The sequence below is a fragment of the Vigna radiata genome, chromosome 1 (genome assembly GCF_000741045.1).
Source record: "Vigna radiata var. radiata cultivar VC1973A chromosome 1, Vradiata_ver6, whole genome shotgun sequence".
NCBI lineage: Eukaryota > Viridiplantae > Streptophyta > Magnoliopsida > Fabales > Fabaceae > Vigna > Vigna radiata.
The window spans coordinates 33,897,471-33,920,650 of record NC_028351.1 but is presented as its reverse complement, the minus strand read 5'-3'; the positions used below and the strand labels follow the sequence as shown (position 1 = coordinate 33,920,650).

General features: G+C 33.4%; 2 protein-coding genes across 3 annotated transcripts; both read right to left on the bottom strand.

Annotated features, from left to right (window-relative positions):
* Positions 1–10,413: 10,413 nt before the first annotated feature.
* LOC106763755 (heavy metal-associated isoprenylated plant protein 39-like) lies at positions 10,414–11,466 on the bottom strand. The gene is made up of 4 exons (XM_014647940.2): positions 11,343–11,466; positions 11,075–11,150; positions 10,681–10,965; positions 10,414–10,581 (listed from the first exon to the last, which is right to left on the bottom strand). The coding sequence occupies exons 1-3, from the start codon at positions 11,346–11,348 to the stop codon at positions 10,724–10,726; spliced, it is 324 nt and encodes a 107-aa protein (XP_014503426.1). The 5' UTR covers positions 11,349–11,466; the 3' UTR covers positions 10,414–10,581; positions 10,681–10,723.
* Positions 11,467–14,553: 3,087 nt separating this feature from the next.
* On the bottom strand, positions 14,554–15,330 carry LOC106763622 (heavy metal-associated isoprenylated plant protein 39). Of its 2 annotated transcripts, XM_014647816.2 has the most exons (3): positions 15,197–15,330; positions 15,003–15,078; positions 14,554–14,900 (listed from the first exon to the last, which is right to left on the bottom strand). In XM_014647816.2, the coding sequence occupies exons 1-3, from the start codon at positions 15,200–15,202 to the stop codon at positions 14,665–14,667; spliced, it is 318 nt and encodes a 105-aa protein (XP_014503302.1). In that variant the 5' UTR covers positions 15,203–15,330; the 3' UTR covers positions 14,554–14,664. The 2 variants fall into 2 exon arrangements, with proteins under 2 accessions (XP_014503302.1, XP_014503346.1); XM_014647860.2 differs by lacking the exon at positions 15,197–15,330 and having other exon boundaries at positions 15,003–15,190.
* Positions 15,331–23,180: the final 7,850 nt, after the last annotated feature.

The following is a 23,180-nucleotide window of genomic DNA, read 5'->3' as shown; positions in this document are numbered from 1 at the left end:
ATTAATTATATTTTACTACTTTAAACATATGATATATATATATATATATATATATATATATATATATATATATATATATATATATATATATATATTTTCAACAAATTATCTTATGTGTTGTTTGTGTAGTGGTTTGCTAAGATTGTACTGTGTAAACCTATGGGAAAAAAAACGTAATTTTGGAGATAAAAACATACATCATTCTTACAGAAGTAGAAGATTTAGTTCTCAATCAAAGCTATGTATCACACGATAGATTTTGCCCTCAGCTGATGCTAAATATGACATGCAAAAAATGCCACAAGTTTGGTCGTGCAACAAAAGATAGTCATCCTCAATTCAGAGAGGCAAATTCTGGGGTGCAAGACATTAAGGTAAAAATTAGAGACATAAAATAGTTGGGAGAGTGTTTGTTATTAGTTGAACTAAAACGTCACCATTATGATTATATAAATAAGGGTTAAATATGTTTTTAATATCATAACTTTTAAATGAAGTGATATCTTTTTTAAACTTTGAATTAATTTAATCTATTATAATTAGAATAACGTAAATTTAGTTTTTTTAACTAAATTTTATTAAATTAATTTAAGATTTCAAAATGTGTTTTTAAACTAACATTCAATCAAAAAATGTGTTACAGTAAAATAACTTAAATATTATTATAAAATAAGTTTGAAACGTAAAAGAAATTTATAAAAATTTCATTAAAAACATTAAATTTACATAATAGATTAAATTGAATTAAAATTTGAACTAATTTCAATTTTTAATGAAAATTAAGAAACAAAAATATATTTAACTCTATCAATAATATATATTATTTAGTTAATTATTAAGTTGGATTGAGTTGATCTGATGATGTTGGACACTATAACCTTTCAATCTTTTAATGTGAAAAGAAAAAAGTGAGCCAATTGATCATACCTTGTTACACAAAGTTTCAGTCTTGCTATGTTAAGTTTAAAAATGCTTAATTGGAATGAGTCGGTTTAAACATGGATTATAAACTACTTAGTTTTAAACAAGTTGTTCGAATGGGAAATTTCAAACCAGAAAATATAAAATAAAGCTATACAAGAAAATACTAATTTCATGAATATAAAGTCATCAAGTGATATATCTTGTTCTAAACTTTGGAAAAAATTAATGTGTTGGATTAGACCACTGACGTCGCAGAAACCGCGTCTGAATAAATTGTGAATCATCTAACAACCGTAAAGTTTCTGCACTCATCTTTCTTAGAAAGTGGAAAATCTTTTAAGCTGATGAGCTTTAGATATGTGAGAAAGAAAGAGCATCTTCTTTGTTTACTCGGCGTCAAAAGGTTTCTTCTTTCTACGTTTACTCTGCTCATTCAAACTTTTGTTTCATTTCTTAATGCACAAGTGCATAGGCTCTGTTTGAGAAAATGATTGTTAATAATTCTGCTTTCTTTAGACACATCCCTCAAAAATAAAGTACCAGTTTTTTTAATGTCTTCCCACTCATCTTCTCTGCTTATTCTGTTTCGTTTGTGCTTTTAGTGTTGATGCTTTGCCTTTTATCATAAACAGGGTTTAAGTCTAACTCAAATAATTACCTGATAGCGAGTAAAATAGGATAGACTCTAACATGTCCCTGATACTACAGTAAAAAGTGAGTTTAAGTCTAACTCAACTTTACAAAATCGATTTGTAAAATGAAATTTGCACCTCATTTATATATTATAATTTAGTTTTATCTTTAGTCGATATGGACTTCCAACGTCTTTTTCACCAGCTTTTTCTTTCACACAGAAATACGTAATACATGTTGATGATCCTAATTTTAGACATGGTTTTGGTTGCAGCTATTCTTTCTGAGTAGATTGAAGCATGTATAACGTAATTCTATAAAATTGCATTAAAGGTGATATTATAAGGTTTTATAAAAGTATGAGTTTTAATATAAAATAGACTTTTAAATTTTATATTTAATACAACTTCAGAAAAAAACAAAAAGAGTTCTAAAATGTATAAGTCTTAAATATAATACTGACATCAATTTATCTATTTATAGTTTGGTCATATTTTTAATTAAAAAATAGTTATATTGTCAAATTTACGAGGCATTATTCTTGTGGTTTTTTGTTTCGTGTTCAGCTTTTAATTTCTAGAGTTCAAGCAGATTCCTTCTCTGCCCATATTGTTCAGCAATTAGTAGATAGATGGAAAAGAATTTTTATGGCATCTCAAAATGTTATTAATATTTTTTCTTAAATTTAAAATTAAGATTTTAATTTGATAATTTCTTTCTTTGTCATTCTCTTAAATAAGACCTAATATTTTAAGAAAGATAAATTTTAATTCAATAAAAATATAAAATTTAAGTTTAATTAAATTTCAAGATTTTGATAAATTTGATAATTTTTAATTGAGTCTCTAATTAATTTTTATAATTTATTTAGCACTCGTAAAAATTATATATAATTTTCAATTATATTCTTAAATTAGATGTGACTATACTATTTTATTTGTCAGGTTTGTGGTGAGGTCTACTTGATATGATGATTAGGGGTGGAGAAGATGGATAACGGGGTAGTAGGGGTCATAGAAGAGAAAGGAAGGAATATGAGAAGGGAAGAAGATCACCCATAAATTAATATGTCTGTAATATTTCTTTTAAAATTTTAAGACTTTTTTTGATGAATATTTAAGACGATAATGGATGTAATTAATTTACAATAATAAAAAATATTTGCTAAACCAGTAACAGAAGCTATGTTGATGAAGATGAAGATGAGAGAGAGCGTGAAGGAGAAGAAGGTTGAGAAGATGAATGTTATCTCATCCATAAGTATACTAAATTGTATAAGTAGCAAATATGATAAATCTAAGTATTGTTTCTCAATAAATTTACACTTACTTAGGTAATTATGATTAATTACTAATTTAGGTAGTGAATATGAATATTGATTAATTCAAACCAGTTAAAAATATATAAAGTTACTATATAAGTTATAAAATGATTTAGATAAAAACTTACTCGGTTAGACTTCAAGACTCAAACTCTATGCAATATTATACAATATATCTCGAATATACTCAAGTATTCACATCATACGCATACAAGTCCTAATATCTTAGAGACAAATTCTAAATTATTTTGTAAAAATACTAATTCCTTAGATATTTCAAACACAAGATTTGCATTAAAAAAAAAAAAATAGAATGACCAAGAGTTTTGATCTATGTTTACAACCAAACCTCATGGTTTGTTTAATCGATGTCTAGGTTTCATAATTTTTTTAGTGATTAGATACCACCCGAATGACAGATATTTCATCATGCATGTGAGTAATAAAGATAGAACATTAGAATAATAAAAGATATTATATTGCGTAGAAAAGATATAAAAAGATTAAGTACATTACATCAAATTTCAATGAAATAGAGTTTAATTACTCTTATACATCTAAAACACAAAAAAGAATTGAAATAACGAAATGAATAAGAAATATGGAGTCCTTGATAGACTGTGTTGTCAGGTGTGCTATCGAGCTTGTCGTACTGTGTTGTTAGGGTCTGCTGAATTTACATGTGAAAAATCTATCAATATTTCACTGGATCATGATATTTTAATAATTTTTTGACAACAGGACACATGTGTCACTGTTTTATTGGCCTGCTTGAATTTATTTTAAAATAATATTTAAAACAAACCAATCATAAATTATCACATGTGTTGTCAAAAAATTGTAAAAAAATAAGTTATTAAAGAAATTTTTTCCTATTTCATTAGAGTTTTCAAAGTTAATAAAATTATTATAATATAAAGCGAAGGTTGAACTTTCGAAGATAATATTACTAAAATAATTCTAAGTTTTAAAACTTTTATCCATGTTGTATTAAAAAACCGTACTTATGTGTAAAACACAAAGACTACAAATTTTCTTTAAAAATATTATCCATGAATTGTTTCAACGAAGCAAAGGAAATTGTAGTAGAGCGAATAATTTTATGGCTATAAAGTTGTAAGAAGTATAGATGAGACAGGGATATTTACAGCACACATGGAGCCACATCTTAACAAAATGAAGTCAACCCAAGTCAAACCATGCATATAATATAGAATGCTATTTTACAATTTGTTTAAAATATATTTTATAATTTTAAAATTTTAAAATGATTTCAAAAGTCATATAAAAATAACAATAAATTTTAAAATTTTAACAAATTGTTAATTGTGACTTTCTTTTTAAATTCACATACATCGATTAGTGAAAGTTTTTTCATTCACAATTAAATTTTTGAAAACCAAGAGCTTTGCCATTTTCCTCAATATAGTATATATGCATTGCAGGTGTATTATTATTTAACCTTCACATATAGATTAGACAAGTACCATTAATATTTCTCTTATCAATACTTGTATACTTTAAAACTCTTGTATGAAATACAATTAGGGGTATCTTTTTAGAGTTGGAATTTACTATTTTTAACTTTTAAACACATTAATACTTTCACATATGTATAAATATTGTGTTGAAATACGTTAAATTATTGTATTGTTTTCTATATTTTTTTTTATTCTTTTGTTTCAAACTATTGATATTAGAGTATGACAAGTTTTATGGACAAATTTAAATGTTTCGGAATTCAAGTGAGTTTTAGTTTTTTTATTAGTAAAAATAAAAAAATTAAATACTGTATAAGGATTAATAATTAATGTTTCATAAATTTATTGTTTTAATGTTTTGTGTCTTGAAAATAATGTTAATATTTTATATGTAAAGTGAGTTAATGTTTCATAAATTTATTATTTTTTAAGGTTTTATGTTAGAAATGATGTGAATTTCTCATATGTAAATTGAGTTAATTTTTTTTTTTATTGAAGTTGTCTTTATTTATTCTGCTTTCATGAAAGACCTATAAATGGTTCTGAATTGCTCAAATAAATTCTTATATCGAAAGTTATTTTAACAAATAATCATACAAGAATGTATTATTATAAGATGAACAATGATACAGTATACTTGTTCTTGAATTTACATGATGAGACTGCCTCAAAGATATCAACAAGATTCTTTTCTTAAGTTTTATTATTTTTAGTTTTTTTTTTCCTTTATTAGTTTTGGTTTGGGGGCAAAAGGTATATAATCTCTTTATTGTGATTAAAAATCAAAATTTTGTAATAAAAAACTGAAAAGATTATGAAAATTAGTGATAGGTTCTTTTAATCAAGAACCTATGAAAAATACTCGAAACACAACACAAACAATTCCTCTAAATTATACAGCCTCCTTTTATTACAAATGAATCAAGAAAATGATGTATAAAAGGTATTCTGAGAGCCTAACCTCTCTCCAAAGAACTACAAGAGTTTCCGTGCAAACAATAAGACTCCAAAACTAAAATATGTACAACCCATTTCCCCCTTTTATACAACTGTTAACCGAACTAACAGAAACCCAACCCCGCCTTTTCCTAACTGCCCGGACAGTTAGGCTATGTAATGTTTCTTCTTCTCCTATATACAATTAACTCCCTAACATTACTTCCTTCTCCTCCAACAACCTTGTCCCCAAGGTTGAATTCTGGATATTGCTCCTGTATAGTCATCACATCCTCCCACGTGGCACCCTCTTGTCCCCCTTCTTGCCACTCTATCAACAATTGTGGTGTTTCTTCCAATCCCAGTTGCCTTGTCCTTCTGTCTAAAATCTTCACTGGCCAAAAGAGGGATACCTCTACTTGTAACTCAGTTGGGAGTTCCTTTTCAACCCTCTTATCACCCACTGCTTTCTTTAGTTGTGAAACATGGAATATTGGGTGTATTATTGCTGCCTCTGGTAATTGTAAACGAAAAGCTACTTTCCTGACTTGTTGTAACACCTCAAAAGGTCCATAGTACCTTGCAGATAGTTTCCGATGCAACCGAGTTGGCATGGATGATTGTCTATGGGGTCTAATCTTTAAATAGACTCAATCTCCCACCTGAATATCTGCTTCTTTCCTTTTTTTTTTTATTCGCCTGAGTAATCATTGCCTCCTGAGCTTGCCTTAAATGCCCATTTAGCTGCTTTAAAGCCTCATCCCTCGTTAATAAATCTTGTGCCACCGACTCCACCGCTGTCTCCCCAAGAATAAAACGACTCAAAGTTGGTGAAACTCTCCTGTAAACTATTTCAAAAGGAGAACACCTGGCTGCACCTTGATAACTGGTATTATACAGTATTCAGCCCATGGAAGCATCATCTTCCAACTCCTAGGTTGCTCTGAGCAGAAACACCTCGAATACCCCTCCAAAATTTTGTTCACCACCTCGGTTTGGCCATCCGTCTTGGGATGGTATGCCGTGCTCATGTTCAGCTCAGTACCCTGCATCTTAAAGAGCTCCTTCCAGAATATGCTCAAGAATAGGGGATCACGATCACTGACTATAGACATAGGAATCCCGTGCAATCTAACTATTTCTTGCATGAAAACCTCTGCCACCGTACGGGATGAATAAGGGTGTTTCAGCGTTATGAAGTGGTTGTACTTGCTCAATCTGTCAACTACTACCAAGATTGCATCGAACCCGTGTGACTTGGGTAACTTCACAATAAAATCAAGACTTATGTCCTCCCAGATGGCCTGCGGGATTGGAAGTGACTGCAAAAGTCCCTGAGGAGAAGCAGTTAAATACTTATGCTGCTGGCAAATGACACAGCCTGCTACAAACTCCATTATAGTTTTCTTCATCCCTAGCCAATATAATGATTGCGCTATTTTTCTGTAAGTGCGAAACACTCCCGAATGACCTTCAGTGCTTCTCACGTGAAACTCTGCTAAGAGTTTGGGAATCCAACTGGATTTGGCTGACAAAACCAGCCTCCCCTTGTAGTGAAGGTGGTCATTCTCCAACGTGTAGGCTTCATGGTTGTTTGGGTCCCCCTTTATGTCCTCCATTATCTTCCGAAGCGTGTCATCCTCTTCCACTTCTTTTAAGGCCTCCTGAAAATCATGCCAGTAAGGTCGGGATATAGCTCGCAGCTCAACCTCCTCCATACCACCTTCTCTTTTTCGAGATAAGGCATTTGCAACCTTGTTAGAAATGCCAATCTTATAAACAATTTCAAAATCATACCCCATCAACTTGGCTATCCAATTCTGCTGGCTGTGTGTTGTTATCCTCTGTTCCAGCAAGTATTTGAGGCTGCGTTGATCGGGTCTCCAATGTTGGATGACCATGACCAAGGCCATCAATTCCTTCTCGTAAATGGACTTGGCTCGAGACCCCTCCGACAGCGCCTTGCTAAAGAAAGCAATGGGCTTCTTATTTTGCATTAACACAACCCCTACCCCACTCCCGGAAGCATCACACTCCACACGGAACTCTTGCATAAAATCGGGCAATGCCAAAACCGGTGACGAAGTCATCGCAGACTTCAAAGTTGTCATGGTTGTCCGGGCTCGCTCTGTCCACTCAAAGTTCCCGTTTTTCAACAATTTCGTAAGGGGTTTGGCTACCTCTCCCTATCTCTGAACGAATCTCCTATAATACCTCGTCAAGCCTAAACATCCCCTTATTGCTTTCAAATTTTGGGGTTCTTCCCACTCCAGCACTGCCTTAATCTTATCTTGGTCCATCTCCACTCCTTTCTCTGGTATCTGATGTCCCAGGTACTGAATCCTCTGTTTCCCAAGCTCACACTTTTTTTGATTTGCCACCCAGCTGTTATGTTCTAAGAGCTGCAACACCCATTTTAAATGGTAAAGGTGCTCTTCCCATGAGGGGTTGTATACCAAGATGTCGTTGAAAAAAACAAGCACCCATTTCCTCAAATAAGGCGTCATTAACCTGTTCATGGCACTTTGGAATGTCGCTGGGGCATTCGTTAACCCGGAGGGCATCACCAAAAACTTAAACAAGCCCTGATGCGTCCGAAAGACAGTCTTATGTATATTTTCTTCCCACATGTGTATCTGATGATATCCAGCCTTCAAGTCCAGCTTAGAGAAGAACCTTGCACCCTTCAGCTCATCCAATAGCTCCTCAATTACCGGGATAGGAAATTTATCTGGTACAGTGGCTTTGTTCAGGGCCCTATAATCCACACAGAACCTCCAGCTTCCATCTTTCTTTTTCACCAAAATCACCGGACTGGAGAATGGGCTTTGGCTGGGCCTGATAATCCCAGCTCACAGCATATCCGCTACCAGTTTCTCAAGCTCCTCTTTCATGAAAAAAGGATACCTATAAGGTCTTACATTTATAAAATTTACGCCCTCCTTAAGCATTATTCGGTGTTGTGCATCACGTGTAGGGGGTAGCCCTTCTCTCTCCCGAAACACATTGTAGTGGACGTGTAGAACTGCTCTGATTTCTACCTGCTGTTGTTCCGTCAATTCAGTCATCCCGTCACCGCTTGCACCGAGCTCTACTATGCACATTTCCCAAACCAGGAACCATGACTCAACATCCATAATCTTTGCTAATGCGCCTAGCTCTACCAGCTATCGGGCCAGGGCTGGATCGCCCTTAATCATCATCTTCTCTCCATCCACTACGTATTGCATGGTCATATCTCTCCAGTTAATAACCACTTCCCCTAATTTTGTTAACCATGCAATCCCCAATATCATATCGACTCCTCCTAATTCAAACACATACATGTCTTCCTCCACCTTCACATCTCCCAACTTCAATTCCAATCTCTCGCAACGCCCACTCGCCCACTTCTTACACCCGTCTCCCAAGCTCACGGCGTATGTAGGTGTTTCTGCCATAGGAAGTCCCAGTTCCTCCACCACACTCTGGCTAATGAAGTTGTGGTTGGCTCCGCTGTCAATCAAGACCACCACTCGTCGTTCCCCTATCAGCCCGGTCAGCTTCATGCTCTTGGGAGGTGTCAGACCCTCCGCCGAACATGCCGAGAGCTCCATGGGTTTCGCTTCCAGGTTAGCGTTTTCTTCCAACTCCTTCTCCTCGTCCTCAGCTAGTAACAGGACCCTTAAACTCTTCTCTGCACATCGATGACCCGGAGCGAATGGGCCGCCGCATCGGAAACACCTTCCTTCTTCCCGCCTCTTCAGAACCTCTAGGTAAGGTAAGTTTCTGACCGTTCGGTTTCTATGGCCCGGACCGTTCGGTTTGCGACTAGCCTCTGTCCCCTCCATACCGTTCGGTCCTGCTCCATTCACTGCTCCTACCCCTTCAACTCTGTTTGGTCGACTCGTAGCTAGCCGACTGTTCTCTTTTCTCATCACTGCCCCAACCGCTCGGCCCCATGGTTGTTGACCCTTCATCATATTCCACCCTCCTCCATGCGCTCTGATAATGGCATCCTACACGTCTCTAGCGACCCTAATTGCAACCATCAAGTCTGGGGGATCCTGAATTCTGACTTGCCCCTTAATGTCTTCCCGCAACCCCGCCAGGAAGAAACCCAGAATCAACTCCTCCGACAGCCCCTGGGTCTGACCCAGTAGCATCTCGAAACTCCTCACGAACTCTTCCAGTGTTCCACCTTGCCTCAGAGTGGCCATCTGTTCGTAGACCGTTCCCATGAACTCACCATCAAAGCGATTAATCAGCCCAGTTTTCAAACCCATCCACGTCCGATTCTTGGTTTTCTCCCGCCAATACTTGAACCAATAACTCGCGCTCTTTCCATGCTAATGTAAGCGAGTTCGACTTTATCTTCCTCAGCCACTTTCTGGATGTCGATGAATCTTTCGGCTCGATTAATCCAGATATATGGGTCTTTGCCTTCAAAAGATGGCAATTCCATCCTCTTCCTCCAGTTGTGTGGTATTCCTCCAGTCTCGCCCCTCCCGGGATTTTCATTCACTAAACTGCTGCTCCCCTCAGAACCACCCCCTTGATGGTTCGGACCTCCATTCATCAATCTCATCTTTTGCTGTAAGTCGCGTCTGATCGCGGCTGTCTCCTCCTTGATTCCCTCCACCGTGATCTTCAAGTTATCTAATCTCTCCTCCGTCTCGTTACCCATCACTGGTTCCTCTCCTTCTTGATCCGGCAGGTCGGACCAAATGATAGGTTCTTTTAATCAAGAACCTATGAAAAACACTTGAAACACAACACAAACAATTCCTTTGAATTGTACAGCCTCCTTTTATTACAAATGAATCAAGAAAATGGTGTATACAAGGTATTCTGAGAGCCTAACCTCTCTCCAAAGAACTACAAGAGTTCCCGTGCAAACAATAAGACTCCAAAACTAAAATATGTACAACCCATTTCCCCCTTTTATACAATTCTTAACCGAACTAATAGAAACTCAACCCCACCTTTTCCTAACTGTCCTGGCAGTTAGGCTATGTAACGTTTCTTCTCCTTCTATATACAATTAACTCCCTAACAATTAGAATATTCGATAATAATAATCAATTACAAAGTACCAGTAAATCTTGTCGGTGGTTTTAAATCCAACACAAATAAATCTTAAAAAGGAAAGATTTTCTACTCCAATCTTATTCATGATGATCAACACATCAAAATTTTGTTACAAAATGGCACAGTCCAATACACTAATCACCCTTGGATCAGACCACAAAAATTATGAAAAAAACCAACAACAACAAAAAGGATTACTTTCCATCGAACTTTCTAATATTCTAAAATTTAATTGCCTACACACACCAAGTATATATATATATATATATATATATATATATATATATATATATATATATATATATATATATATATATATATAGAATTCTCTTCAACACATGTAATCTATTAATCAATTTTAATTATACAGTGGTGGTACCATATGATAAGGATAATAATAGAAGGGATAGTTTTCGTAAACAGGAACAGTCACTTTTGGTGGATCCACCTTCTCTTTCTCTTTCTCTTCTTTTGCTGGTCCAACTGAAATTAATTCTGTGTGACACCATTTTCGTAGCTTCGACACTGCACTAACTGGATCAATCTCACCCAATAGCACCAATTTCATGTCTTTCAAGTCAACAGAAACTGATTCAATCCCTGCATAATAGTTCAAATAACAGTTAGTTTAAAAATATAAAATCATGAACAGAATGATCTTGAAACATAACTATAAGTTGTAATATATATAGAGTGAAAAATTTTATACCAGATAGGCCAGATGCTGTCTTCATAGCTTTTCTCTTGATCTTATCATCATGTAAGTCCATCTTCACCACTACTTTCTGTCAAATAACAAATATCAAAGAAGATTAAGACCCAGAAATTACTTTTGCTTCCAAATCTTGAAACTCAAAGGAAATAACATATTCAAAGTGGAAACAAGGCAAAGTAATAATAAGCTGTGAGAAAATTAAACAAATGGTGAGGAAATAAAGAGAAGGAAAGATTTTCATGTATAAGAGTATAGTTCTAACCTTCATTTTTTTTCCAAGCTTGCTTGTGATTAGATCTAAGCTTGCTTGAAGGAATGTTAGAAGAAAAGATGGTTTTTATATTGTTTTCAAATTGGAGGAAGGTGTGAGAAATATGAGTGCAATGAGGAGTATTTATAGCATATAGTTGGAGACATTGACGTAGTCAAAGTGGAGTCAAAGTCAAGTCAACACGAGTCAAACCGTGTTTTTTTTTTTAAATTAATCTTCCCAAACAACCCTAGAGTTCCGATGCTTCACGGAAAGTGAATCCGTGAAGTATTATAAGAACTGTAATTATTGAAGTATTATTATTTTATGTCTGGTTGGGTTGGAAAACGATGGAACATGTTGCTTCGTTGTTATGTCTCGAAATGATTAAAAAGATGAATGATGATAGCTGGAAGTTGAATCATAATATAGCATACAGAAGCTTCCTCCTTGTTCAGTTATATAAGTCTTTTTCATATCATACCATTGTTAGTTACTTATACGAATCTTTCTTTTTATGTTATGATTACAAAGCAATTAATGGTTATTAAATCAATTTTATTGTTTTGTGTTTTTAGATAATATTTCAAATGTGTAAACTATTGTATATTAATGTTTACTAACACAGAGAAGGGAAAGAAGTTAACCTAGCTACATACTAAGTGATGTAATACATTCCTTCACTTTTCCTTTCAACAACTTAGTATCTCTTTTTGCCAATATCATGTGAGATTTCTACTATGAAACACATTTATATTTGGTTTGAACGTTTATTTCGCCTCCATATTAAGAGGTGAATTTCTGTTTAGTATCCAGTTTTAAAAATGCATTTATTGAATTCCGATTTGTAAAAAATTGTATAAATAAAACCTCTTCCGTTAAATTGGCTTAAACAGAGTTAATTTTGGTTGACGTGACTATAAAATCTGATTTTTTTTTTCCTCTCATTTGTTTTCTTTCCTGCAACTTCCAGCTTTTTCTCTTTCTACATTAATAATTCTTATAATTGCAGGCATCTTTTTCTGCAACTTGTGATGCTTGTCTGATCAATGATGGTAGTGGTCAGAGTCGCGAGGGCGATGGTCATCGGAGTCACGATGACGTTTGGGGTGACGATCTCTGCTTCTCTTTTCTGATTTGTCTTTGTCGTCTATTTCAGTGTTTAGATTGGAAGATGCTTCTTCTCTGCTATTGTAAATGGGACTTCGACGAATTCTCCAAAACCCTTCTTCCCAAATACTTCAAGCACAAACATTTCTCTAGCTCTGTTCGCCAGTTCAACACCTATGTCAATGGCGATGAGAAATCAAACAGTGGAGTTTAGGAAACACAGAAACACCATGAAGAGCGTGTGTGCTCCTCTATCTTCCTCCGCTGCATCTTACGGGTGATGTACCTTGGATACGGGTGATTTACCTGGCACACCATTTTCTTCTGTTGCCTTTTTCTACAAAACAAGAAAAGGGAATCGACTGGTTTTATAGTTGGGTATTTGAAAATTCAATTATTTGGGTTGCAAAGGAAATAAAGAAAAATTTGATACCTTTTTATTGATTTGGGTGTTTGAGGTTGTGTGTTTGGTGAAACTGTGGGTGAATTGCTCTAGGATGTATGAAGTTCTTGTTTTGAAGTAACTCTAGTTGATTTTGTTGTTGTTGTTGATGGTTAGGGAATTTATTACAACTTTGGACTCAAGAGATGCATTTTTAAAACCGAGTACTAAACATAAATTTATTTCCTAACATAGAGACAAAATAAATATTTAAACCTTTATATTTATGTAATATGTAATATACATGAGATCATCTCGAACATCTAATTCGAGATGATCTCTACCTGAATATACTCGGACAGGACAACAACATGTTGGTCAAGATGTTAACAAGATGATTATAGTTAAATTAAGGTAAACAATAAGATGGATTAGCGCAATATTAGACAAGTTAAAATAACATAGTACACTAGATAAATTAATTGTATTCCATTACTTAAATATATATATATATATATATATATATATATATATATATATATATATATATATATATATATATATATATATATATATATATATATATATATATATATATATATATATATATATATATATATAAAATAACGATGATAATAATTCACATTTTATTCTAATTTAATTTGTACTATTTGCATTTTATTTTAAATTACTTTTATCACCAATAATAAAATAGTAATCTTTCATTTTTATCATTAAAACATTATTTTAATCTTTTAAACTTCTCACATAGTAATTAATTTTTGTCTCAAACTCCTTCATTTCTTATCGTTTTTCTCTTAATCTAAATAACTTCACTTTTCAACCCTCTTTTCCATCAAAATGACTCAAATCTATACTTTCAAATCCATTTTCAAAACCAAACACCGTCTAATTTTGTGTTTGTTTGAAGTGATTTTATGTAACAAACAAACGTATCTGTCAAATAATTTGCAGTGATTTAGGAAGCCAAATTTGAGTGATTGAACTTCCTTATATCCTTGCGTGAGTGAGTGAAGAAAAATAGAAGAAAAAGCCAAGCACATCTTAAATTACAAAAATAACCCCTCTCTCTTGCACGTACCTTTTTTCTTTTTTACAAAACCTCCGTATTTTAGTTTCATATAATTTTTCAATTTCAATTTTCTCATTTCAAAAAATAACTCACATTTTATAATAATAATAACAATATTTTTATTCAAATTAATCACTTGTCCATAATTTATTTAAACTTAATTTTTATCAATCTCATTTTATTTTAATATAATTTTATTATTTAATTTTTTAATTTTCAATATAATTAACATTTCATTTTAACCTAATTTATTAAAATATGTTTTAATATATTAAACTCAGTATCATTCACAAATTTTTATAATTTTTTATTTTATTTTTTCATTTTACCATAATCCAAATAAGTTTATTTTTTTCATTTTCTTCTTAAATTCATTGAATGAGTAACTCAAATCCGTTCTCAGATAGAATATAACTAATTGCACACATATAAGCAAAAGAGACAGAAAATTCGGATAAATAACTTTGATTATTTGACACATTTAACTTTTTTATATTTATTTGTTTTTATTTTTCTTAACAAAAATTACAAATTTTATATTTTTATAATTATTTTATCTTTATACTTAATTCAATAAATTTCCATTAGTCAAAAAGACCAAACTCGTCTTTAATGGACATGTGTCAAGCACAAAAGAGGATATTACTTTTCACACCCTTTATTCTAACACTCTAAATTGACAGAAGTAACACAACCACTTCTATACATAGGATTCCCTCCAAAACTTGTAACATAGTTGAAAGTTAATTTTAAGAATACAATGGTGATGTCATATGATAAGGATAATAATAGAAGGGGTAGGGTTCATAGACAGGAACAGCTACTTTTGCTGGCTCCTCCTTTTCTTTCTCCTCTTTTGCCGGTCCAACCGAAACTAATTCTGTGTGACACCATTTTCGTAGCTTCGAAACTGCACTCACTGGATCAATCTCACCCAATAGCACCAACTTCATGTCTTTCAAGTCAACAGAAATTGAATCAACCCCTGCAAAATAGTTTCAAACACACTTTACTTATGATTGAATTCTTAACAAAAACTAAGCAAAAGAGTGAAAACTTTGATATATATATATATATATATATATACCTGAAATGCCTGATGCTGTCTTCATAGCTTTTCGTTTGATCTTGTCATCATGTAAGTCCATCTTTAACACCACTTTCTGTAACAGAAACAACATCAAAGATGTGTTATTTAAGACCCAGCAATCACTTTTACATGGAAAACATGAAATTGAAAGTAATAATCTGAGAGAAAAGTCAAGAAAGTAAAGTTCTGACCTTCATTGTTTTAAAGCTTGGTAGTGATGAAAGCTGAGTAAGAACTGTTTGATGAAATTGCAAAGGTTAGTTGGAATAATATGGCTGAGTTTTTTACCTGTATTTATAGATCAATTATAACGCGTGGTGAAAAGGCTAATCAAGTCAAGTCAACTATATAGTATAGTTTTGCAAATAGTTATATTTAAAATTTTTTTTTGCAGATAGAAAAAGACTATGTCGTATGGTACAGTCTACAAAACTATAGTACAAATTTTGTTTGTTATCACGCCGTGAGAACCGTGTCATCTTTGAAAATTTTCAGGTTCACACTGTTCCTTCGAAGAAAATGCAATCAATAGTTGCATTGTCTAGAAGTATTGTTATATATCAAACACTTCATTTTCTTTATTCATTCATTTGCGATTGAGACTTATGTCTAGACGAAGAAGATTAGTAAGGCATAGATTTTATTATTTTCTGTTTGTAATTTAAAATAAAGTAAATATATTTTCTAAACTGCCTTTAAAATTTAATCAAATATTGAAAGAAAGAATTTTTTTTTTCTCCCACAAACATTTGAAGTTCATTATAAATGTAACCATACTCACACCAACTATCACTCCTTCAACCCCCACTAACATATATAACAACTTATATTACTAAAGTAAGGTTAAAAAAACAATTAGAATCTATATTATTTTAATTTTATTTAAAAGAATTTATCTCAAATCTAAATACATACTTTTAAATTTTAAGTTTAATTCAGCTAATTAATTGGATTTGGATTTGGTCTAGATTAGATATTTTTTTATTTTAAAAATTCAAAATCAAGATTTGTCTAAAACAATTAAGGACTAGGTTAATCCAAGTTATCCTTGAGTCTTGAGTCAAGGGTCAAGCAAAATTGATCTGGATCATGGATTGAGTTGAGTCGGCCTAAAATGAAGCTCAAGCTAAATTGACTTAGGTAAATTCAAATTTGTTTAGGCTAAAGGTCATGTTGCCTTAGTTTGGTCTGAAGGATTAAGTCGAATCAATCCAAACCAAAGGTAGAGATGAATCGACCTAGGTCAAAAGTTGAGATGTGTTTGCCTAGGTTGAAAATTAAGACTAATCTACATGGGCTAAAGGTCAACCCAATTCTTTCGAATTAAAGGTCAATGCTAGTTAACCTAGGTCGAAGGCTAAGCTATAAAACCTAGAACAAATGGTAGAGTGAAGTAATTGTGGCCTCATACTCAAGCCCAATCAGTCTGAGCTGAAGAATCGAGTTGAGTTTGCCCGAACTGAAGAAAAGAGTCAACTTGGCCTAAGTTGAAGAATTGAGTTGAGTAAGCCCAAACAATGAAACAAGTCGAGTCACACCAGGCTCGAAAATTAAGCCAAGTCAATCTCGGCTGAAGAACCTAGCCTATTTCGCCTAGGTCAAAGGATTAAGCTAAGTCAGACAAGGTTGAAGGTCAAAATGATTTAGCATGGACCCAAGATCCAGTTGAGTCATCTAATGCCTAGGATTAAGTAAAGTCGGCTTAGGCCAAAGGTTGAGAGAAGTCGACCTCGGTCGAAGTTGTTGTAAAACGTTGATTGCAAAAAAAATGTTGAAAGATGTACTGCAACAATGATTTGGCAAAGTTAATGTTCTTAATTGCCAACAGTAATATTTTGAGCAATGATAAAAATTTCCTTAAGTGCTCAACTTTAAAAATTTAATGTTTTTAATTTCTTTTATTTAAATTGATTCTTTCCTTGCTCTATAAATAGGGAGCTCATTCTCCATTCCAAAACACACCAAATTCATCCTTTCTCATTCTCCTATTTTCTGAATTTCATTCTTGAGCTCTTTTCTTTTTCTAAAATTATTATGAGTTATTCTTATACTTTGTTTAAAGATTTTTGTTAGTTCTGAGATCCTTAGAAATATTTTGAGAAGTTCTTATTGTATCCTGGGGGACTTGCGCAACACACCGTGGATAAGTCCTTAAGGACAATGACTCTACATGCCTCAGGAAATTTTGTTCGTGATTCTATCAACTTTTTTACAACAATCTTAAGGACTTATGGCTGACAACAACAACAACTCAATCCTGGAGAATCAGAATATCGTTTCCGGAACTCAGACGGTCTTCGCCAAGCCATTCCTGGATGTATAAAAAATTGAAGTCTTCTCCGGTCAGAATTTCCGGCACTGGCAGGAACGTGTGTCAACCCTGTTAGACATGTACGGAGTCGCCTTTTCTCTTTCATCTTCAAAACCTGACTCCAGTCTCCCTCCATATCCAAATCAAGTTGAAGATTGGGTTCATGCAAATAAGATATGTCGTCATACTTTACTTAGTGCACTTTTTAATTATTTGTTCGATGTATACTGTTCCTATAAGGAGGCGAAAGACATTTGGGATCCATTGGTTCTCAAATACACTGTTGAAGATATAGTCAGACAAAGGTTCATTATTGGGAATTATTATCACTGGGAAATGGTTGAAGACAAGGACATAAAGTCGCAAATCAATGAGTACCACAAGCTGCTCAAAGATATCAAAGCGGAGAACGTTCTTCTACCAGATGAATTTGTCTCATAGCTTCTGATCGAGAAATTGCCGCCTTCCTGGACTGATTACAAGCAACAACTGAAACATAGACACAAGAAAATGTCACTTTCAGAGTTAATCACTCACATAACCGTTGAAGATACCAACAAGAAAGAATGTGCTACTACGAGGGCCAAAGCTTTGTCAGCAAAAGCAAACGTGGTAGAAGACAAACGTGCTCCAAAAAGGTACGAACATAAACCTGATCGCAATAAGAAAAATTATTTTCAAAAATCTCGTTCCAACGGATCTAACCCCACATTTAAGAAGAAAGGAAATTGCTTCATATGTTGGAAGTCGGGCCATCATGCATCGTAGTGCAGGCGCAGAGCAAGAAACGACAATCCTCCTAGGGCCAATATAGCCGAAGGAGATGACATTATTGTTACGGTCGTTTCTCAAGTAAATCTGATGACCAATGTGAGCAAGTGGGTGGTAGACTATGGTGCTACCAGGCATATATGTGCAAACAGAAGTGCCTTTACCTCTTACACTAGTGTAGGGGATGGAAAAGAACACGTCTACCTCGGTGATTCCAAGACCACTCCTATTCTGGGAAAAGGGAAAGTTCTTCTCACACTCACATCTGGAAAGACTCTGGCCTTGAGTGATGTGTTACATGTGTCATCAATCAAAGTTAATTTAATCTTTGTGGAACTACTGGAAAAAGTGGGGGTTAAAGTGTCATTCGAGTCGGACAAGATTGTAATGACAAAGAATAATGGTTTTGTGGGGGAAGGAATATTGTGATCAAGGTCTCTTTATACTTAACATTTCTGAAAATATTAATGAATCGTCTTCTTCTGCTTATATTGTTGACTCGTATGATTTATGGCATGCTAGATTAGGACATTTGAATTCTTCCTATGTTATGAAATTACAACGACTATGATTAATTAATATGCATGATAAACAGAGTAGTAAATGTGATATATGTGTAGAATCTAAAATAACAAAGAAAACATGTTTTTCTATAGAACGCCAAACTGAATTGTTAGGGCTAATTCATACTGATCTAGCTGATTTGAAACAAATTATGTCTAAAGGAGGTAAAATTTATTTTGTGACCTTTATAGATGATTATTCTAGATGCACCAAAGTTTACTTAATCGAACATAAAAATGAAGCCTTTGATGTGTTTCGAACCTATAAAGCAGAAGTAGAAAATCAATTAAATAAGAAAATTAAGAGGATTTGATCAAATAGAGGAGGTGAATATGTACTGTTTAATGACTATTGTGTTAAAGAAGGAATCATCCATGAAGTAACCCCACCATATTCACCTGAGTCTAATGGAGTAGTTGAGAGAAAGAATAAAACTCTTAAGGAGATGATAAATGCGATGCTTATTAGCTTTAGTGCACCTAATAACCTTTGGAGAGAAGCCTTGCTTACTGCGTGTTTTTTACAAAATAGAATATCTCATAAGAAAACTGGTAAAACTCCCTATGAGCTGTGGAGAGGTTATTAACCTAACCTTAAATATGTAAGTGTGTGGGGGTGCCTAGCTATAAGGTGATGTTACTCGATCCTAAGAAAAGGAAAATAGGCTCTAAAACCTTTGATTGCATGTTCTTAGGCTATGTTGAACATAGTGCTGCCTATAGGTTTCTACTTCTTAAAAGTGATATACTTGAAAGAAATTCTATAATGGAGACGAAAAATGCTGAGTTTTTTTAACATGTTTTTCCTTTACAGGTTAATGAGATGTCTCAACCTATAGATAATAATAATAGTGATGCCTTGAGTGAAGAATTAAGAAGAAATAAAAGACAGAGGAAGGAAACTTCATTTGGTAATGGTTTTTATAATTATCTAGTTGATAATGATCCAAATAGCTTTGTAAAAGACATTAGTGCTCTTGATGCAAAACAGTGGGATAAAGCCATTAAGACTGAAATTGAACCAATTCAGAAAAATATTACTTGGACCTTAGTAGATTTGCCTAAAGGAGAAAAACGCATTGGTTGCAAATGGATCTTTAAGAAAAAATATCACCCTGATGGATCTATAGAGAAATATAAGGCAAGATTAGTAGCAAAAGGTTTTACTAAAAAACCGAACATAGATTACTTTGATACTTTTGCCCCTGTGACTAGAATTTCCTCTATTCGAGTATTGTTAGTCTTAGCAGCAATCCATAAGCTAGTGATACACCAAATGGATGTTAAAACTACCTTTTTGAATGGTGATTTAGAGGAGGAAATTTATATGACTCAACCTGAAGGATGTGTTGTACCTGGTCAAGAGAATAAGGTATGTAAACTTTTAAAATCTTTGTATGGGTTGAAACAAGCACCAAAATAGTGGCATGAAAAACTTTATAATGTATTGTTATGTGATGGTTTTTCGCCTAATGATGTTGATAAATGCATGTACTCTAAATTTGAAAATGGTGATTGTGTAATTATATGTTTCTATGTGGATGACATGCTAATCTTTAGTACATGCAATGAAATTGTTGCTAGAACTAAATTGTTTCTAGGATCAAATTTTGAAATGAATGACATGGGTGAAGCCAATGTAATTTTAGGTGTTAGAATCATAAGGAAGGGAGATAGTATTTTACTATCCCAAGAACAATACATTGAGAAACTTCTTAAGAAGTTTGGGTATTATGATTTCAAACCCGTGAGTAGCGCTTATGATGCTAACTCTAAATTAATGAAAAATAGAGGATAATCATTATCTTAGTCTCAGTATGCCCAGATAATTAGGAGCTTACTACACTTGATGAGCTTTTCTAGACCTGATATTGCTTATGCAGTAGATAGACTGAGTAGGTACACTGAATGTCCAAATCAAGAACATTGGGATGCACTTTCCAGGCTTATGAGATACTTAAGAGGTTCAATGGATTATGCCATTGAATATAGTGGATTTCCCGCTGTACTAGAAGGGTACAGTGATGCTAACTGGATCTCTGATTCAGATGAGACAAAATCAACTAGTGGTTATGTATTCACACTTGGGGGTGGTGCGATTACATAAAGATCATCCAGGCAAACTATTATTGCAAGATCAACAATGGAATTTGAGTTTGTTGCTCTTAAGATGGTTGGTAATGAGGCTGAGTGGTTGAAAAACTTCTTAGCGAACATTCCACTAGGAATGAAACCAACCCCATCAGTATCAATACACTGTGATTGCCAGTCGACAATAGTTATGGCTAAAAACAAGAATTACAATGGAAAAAATAGACACATACAATTGAGACACAATTTGGTGAAGCAGCTGCTAAAGAGTGGAACTATTTCCATTGATTATGTGAAGTCAGAACGGAATCTAGCAAATCCTCTGACAAAACCCCTAGGAAGACAAATGATATTAGAAACATTGAGGGGAATGGGACTTAAGCCACTTGCAAACAAATAAGTGATGGTAACCCAACCTTTGTGATTGGAGATCCCATGAATAAGGTTCATATGGGTAAAAACAAGTCACCTGTTAGTTCTGATAGATCTAATTTGATTTTAAATCAAATATGTCCATTCCTATGGTGTGTGTGAAAGTGCTAGAGACTGCATTATTGAGAGGTTAAACTTTGTCATTAAAATTCTATGTGGTGAAAGAATTTTACCTTAAACAAAGTTTTTAATGATTTTCATATCCCTTATGGGTGATGTATGATTTGCAGCATACGCTTGATGAAATCACCTATATGAGTATCGAGTGGGGCCGCTTGCATGAGATCTTGGCATGATCTCTAGAGCACTCATAAATATCGGGCACGCGCATGGCCTAATAGCGCAACACAACGATAATAGCAAGGATTGTGGGGGTGTATTGTGAGTGATAAACCTCTAACACACATCATGTGTCTTTGGTTCATATAGCTTGCTATACCAACTACACTGTGTGTTAAGTTTATAAATCTTAGATTGGTTCATATAGTTTGCTATACCAGCTCTGATACATTACATCCTATGAAACCCAAAATAAAAAGTTTTTATCTTTCTTTTAATGTTGAACTATTTGAGTCAAAGACTTTTCTTTCAACTTTCTTTTGCAATAAGTGGGGGATTGTTGTAAAACGTTGATTGCAAAAAGATGTTGAAAGACGTACTGCAACGTTGATTTGGCAAAGTTAATGTTCTTAATTGCCAACGGTAATATTTTGAGCAACGATCAAAAATTCCTTAAGTGCTCAACTTTAAAAATTTAATGTTTTTATTTTCTTTTATTTAAATTGATTCTTTCCTAACTCTATAAATAGGGAGTTCATTCTCCATTCCAAAACACACCAAATCCATCCTTTCTCATTCTCCTATTTTCTGAGTTTCATTCTTGAGCTCTTTTCTTTTTCTAAAATTATTATGAGTTATTCTTATACTCTGTTTAGAGTTTCTTGCTAGTTTTGAGATCCTCAGAAATATTTTGAGAAGTTCTTGTTGTATTTTGGGGGACTTGTGCAACACACCGCAGATAAATCCTTAAGGACAATGACTCTACATGTCTTAGGAAATTTTTTTCGTGATTCTATCAGCTTTCCTACAAAAATATCGAGATGAACCTATGTAAAATTGAATTATCTCGAGTCTACGGTTAAGCTAAGTCAACATGACCCTAGATCGAGTCGAGTCAACATGGCCTAGATCGAGTCAAGTCTGCTAGAGTTCAAGTCAAGCCTAACTAAACCAGACCCAACTGAAATTGAGTTGACACAAAGTTAGTCAAGATCTAGGTTGACTCATGTTAGCTCTACTTGATGTTGAGGTAAGGTGGCATGTAAGATTTTTTTTTTTTTATATCAGTTCCTAATCATATTTCAATTCGTTAGGTAAATATTTAATATAGAATAAATTTAAACGTTGAAGAATACTTAATAAAAGTATATTTTTCTTTTATTTTAATTAATGAACTTATACTATATAAATAATTGACTATCTTAAAAGAAACATAATTTATAATATTTAAATATATTTTTATAAGTAAATTGAGAAATTATAAAAGAGGTCTCCACACACTGTTAAATTTTAAGTTGCCTTGGTAAAAGAATTATTTTTTATTCGCTATCTATTGGATCAAGATGAAAATTTTATCCAAAGTTCTTAAGATATATAATATTTCATTTAAACGGTTGAGATTTCTATTTAGAGGTATACAGTTAGAGAAATAATTTTTGCAGTTGAACTAACATCACCAATTTCTTATTCCAAGTTACCAATTTCGATTCCAACTTTGTTAACAACTGGATCAAGCTCAAAAGTTTATAGGATGTTCTTAGGCTAATATTCTTCATTCTAATCATTCATATTTATATTTAGAGATTTATAGTAAAAAATATAATTTTTTTCATTTAAGATAAGGTGTGAAATATCATGAAAAAATATTAAAATATTTAAATGATGAATAATGACTATACTATTACATCTTAAAATATTTAAATAGTAAATAATGGTTTTACTCTTACA